Source organism: Teleopsis dalmanni, chromosome X (genome assembly GCF_002237135.1).
Source record: "Teleopsis dalmanni isolate 2A chromosome X, ASM223713v2, whole genome shotgun sequence".
Classification (NCBI taxonomy): domain Eukaryota; kingdom Metazoa; phylum Arthropoda; class Insecta; order Diptera; family Diopsidae; genus Teleopsis; species Teleopsis dalmanni.
Window position 1 is genome coordinate 38,157,764 of NC_051848.1, and position 4,185 is coordinate 38,161,948.

General features: G+C 26.4%; 1 protein-coding gene across 1 annotated transcript; it reads left to right on the forward strand.

The window, feature by feature from the left end:
• Positions 1-3,374: 3,374 nt before the first annotated feature.
• LOC119662262 (neuropeptide-like 4) lies at positions 3,375-3,820 on the forward strand. The gene is made up of 2 exons (XM_038071851.1): positions 3,375-3,418; positions 3,480-3,820. Exons 1-2 carry the CDS (start codon positions 3,407-3,409, stop codon positions 3,660-3,662), a joined length of 195 nt encoding a protein of 64 aa, XP_037927779.1. The 5' UTR covers positions 3,375-3,406; the 3' UTR covers positions 3,663-3,820.
• The last annotated feature ends 365 nt before the right edge of the window (positions 3,821-4,185 follow it).

Sequence of the window (4,185 nt, forward strand, 5' to 3'; positions counted from 1 at the left end):
TAAAACTAATATCATTCTATTGGCATCACAGTACGTATTTCGGCATAGCAAATTATATGTATGTATCTCGCTTATCGATCTATCTTTTTATCTATTTTTTAATTTTTAAATGTTTATTATGCTGTCCATTAATTTAATTTTCCTTTATATTTCCAATCACGTACATCTTCCAATAAATACTTATTATGATGGCATAATGGACGTGCGTCAAAAAGATGACAAAAATAAAAATTTAATTTTGTTTTAGAAAAGTAAAAAGATTTATTTATTTTTTTTTTAACTTTACTTTTAATAGATCATCATCACTCTTCCTTTTTTAAGGACTTCGAAAAGTCAATTGACTTTATCTTTACCTTCGAAATAAGCATACATATATGTCATATATATATATAAGTGCCTATCAGAACATATATACAAAAACAATCAGTAAAACTATCTATATAAATCTCCCAAGTTTGTACTTTTTGTTATCAGAGGTATCAGAATGTGCCTATTTTATTTCGAACCTATGAGCAATACTGTAAAAATAAAATTTTAATCATTATTAGATATTACGATTTAGTGGAAGATTTATTGGAACTAAAGATTTGACACGATTGATTTAGTATGTTAATGTTTTAAGCTTAGTAATGTAAAAAGTAATGCTAAATACTTGTCTGAAAAGTGTCTTCAATAACAAAGTAACTGTATTATAGGATAACTTTACTCTAAGTACATAACCCTATCTTGTTTATTCCATTTATGGATGATATAGCAAAAGTACTCCGTTTAGACAAGATAAAACTCAATATGTATGCAGATAATATAAACAATACTTTATGATAATTTAATAATTACAAAAAATTAATTACAAAATTTAATAATTAATATCACTAAAATCGAAAGTAATAATAGTACGGAAGGGTACTTAGTCTATATAACCATTAAATCATTTTTTTAATTTAAACTGACACGTTAATAAGAGCTTTCACATTAAAGAAAATAAAAATATTTATAGAATAAAATCTATTCCTATGCTAACACCTACAATTATCGAACCACATTTTTGTATAAATTTTGTATGAAAAATCACACTTTGTTGTACATTTGTCAAGTGATTTGTGAAGGTGCAAACATATTGTCAGTCAAGAAAATCAATCTCTTTGTGAAAGTTCAACTTTTCAAAATTGTCCAAAAACTTGAGTAACATTAGGTCTTGTCATTGTATTATTTTAAATGTAGATATAGAATATAAAATAATAAAATATATTGTTGAAAATCCTACATTAAGAAAGAAGAAACTTCCGCCTTTCTTAGCTGTAACAGGGAATGGCTCGTTATAGGAGGTTAAGTCAATGATAATGTTAAAAACAATAAATAATGATATTAATCTAATAATAAAAAATATAATTTTTTCCATTAAGGTCAAAATTTACTACGGTCTTTTATTGGATCGAAATTGGATCAATACACCAAAAATTTAGTTACCTGCTGTTAGAGTTGATTTTTTTTGTTGGCATGATCACCTATTCTTCCTTAATTGTTTATTCAAAAATTGAATGTTATACAATCGTATAAATTACAATATGTTAGTAATAATGTATTTAAAGTTCTCTCTGTCTCTAGCAGTATGTAGCAAATCTCCAATCGTTCTTAACCCAGTTCAGTGTCGAATGTTTCTCAATGTCGGATGTTTTCTTCCCATGCCTGTTTTGCCTTCGATTCTGCCTTCCACAATCAGTTGTAGCAATTCATATTTTGAACCTCAGGTAATATAACCAAATTACTTCGTTTTTAGGAGTTCTCTATCTTTTTTTAATTTTATTTGAACTTTTTCATTTAAAACTTTGTGCGTCCGATCGTCTATTGAATAAATTTATTTAATTAAGTTAAATTAGTTAATGCGAAAACTATATGTAAACAATCGTAATGTTTTTAATATTCATTTTATTTATCTATAAATTAGTTAGAACTATATTTATACGATCTCAAACATATATCGCACATTTTTCCACTATAATTTTTTGTAGAACCACTTACTTTCTTTAGAGTCTCAAATATTTACAATATTTTTATAGCATAATTTAAATAAATAATATCTTTTCATATTAGCATTTTTTATAAACGAAATTTGTCATAAAAATATTTTTTATATATTTTTAAAACTATAAGACCAAACCGTTCTGTGGCCCGGCATCAAATATAGTTGAGATATACATACAATCAATATACTTGAGTTTTTAGACGAATTACATATTTTTAACAAATTAAATGTATAAATTAAAAATTATACATTTATTAAGAATAACTTAGGTATATAAAACAATTGAACAAATCTATATATGCAGATCCGTCTGTCTGTCCGCCTATTTTTGTTTTCATTTTCCATATCCTCAAGGAGTAATTTTAGTGCTCAATATATTCTATATATATAAATAAAATTTATTTTATTTTTTTTTTTCTTATAAACCGATTTTTCGAAAAGTAATGAACTACAACAACAAAAATTCTTTTTTATATTATTTTAATTAGTTTAATTTTTTGCTGACCATACAGCTGTTTCTAGTATTGCCAAATACCCATTATTAAGGACTTCAAATTATTTCTTATATATAATTATTCGTTAATAAGTTTTTTTTTTGTTTGAGACTACAAGTATCAGCAATCGAACTTGTGTCCTGCCAAATTTGCAGCTCAGAGTCGGAGCACATTTTTTTTTTTGATTAAATTGTTTATTTAAAATTTTTTTTTAATATAAACACAGATTCTTAAGTGTTGAATCTTAAGGAACGCGGATCTTACTAAAAATTAACTTACTTCGAATTCCGATATGTTCAGAGTTACTAATTTGTTAATATTACACATACCGGATTACAAACGTGAACATCATGAAATGAGCTCAGTAGTTTTCGCTTTCAAAATCAGTACTGTTTTGTATGCGAAATGTGTGCGAAAATTTTTAAAGCTGATCCTCATTAATATTCAATATAGATAGAAGAGTACAGACGAAATGGGTATAGATTTTTGCGATTTAAAAAAGTTGCAGATTTTATAATTAAATTCTAAACATTAAATGTATGTGAATGTCATATTTGTTGTTACTTATAAGATATCCGTATTCAAAATGTTTTATAATTTTGTTTGTTGTGATTCTTTTACTTAAAATTATTAAGTTCTTCTATTTGTTTATTTAGAGAAATCCCATTTACTCTTCCATTGAGATATTTCACTTTTAAAAAACGAGAAGCCTGATATAAGAGTAGAGATAAAAAAAAAAGTGAAATTATAAGCACGTATCTATTGTATGGATATATTTTAGAATACAAATAAATGGGGTAAGTATAAATAGCCCTAGCATTCTAAAACGATATCAGTTAAAAAATTCTACTCAAACGTTCAAGAAATAAAAATTTTAAAAATTTTGAAAATGTTTAAATTTGTGAGTTAGCAATTGAAGTAATACGTTTTGGTTATAAACAGTTTTTTATTTTTAAATTTAGTTAATTGTACTTTTTGCTGCTATATTTGCTGTTGCTTTTGCGGTTCCTGCCCCAGTAGCCGGACCAGCTCCAGTACCAGTTGCGAGCCCTAATCCGCTACCAGCACCAGCTCCTCAATTCTATTATGGAACACCATATGCTTATTCTGGCTACTACGCTTCTCCCTATGCCTATTACGGCTAATGGTTCTTAGTTGTTTTCATTTCGATAATGGATGGAATTTTGACCGTGAATATTTCTGAACAAAAGCGAATTAACAGTGACCTGACCAAAATATTTTAAAATATAAGTTTTTTATTGATATAATGCTGTCTTCTTAATATTTAAAAAGTGAAATAAAATAATTTTTAAATCAGATATAAAAAAATTTTTCGATTTAATGGATCAATCAAAAGGATTCGATTAATCAATCAAAAGGATATTCTTGGAGAGTAAAAAAGAATCTGGACAATTTGGCATTCAATATTAGCAATTTTGTTTTTAACATTTGTTCAATGAAAAATTTTTTTAGAATATTTCAACAATAAATACATCTTTAAAAGAAATGTGTAAGTAATGGTGCTTTGTCATCATCATTCAGGATTCAGTTGCTAACACGGTTTATCTCTACATCAGCAGTAAATCCATCGATACGGCTTCCTTTACTTGGACATTAGACATTTTAAACTGAAACGCAAAACTTTCTGTTGACTTAGGTTCTTTAGGT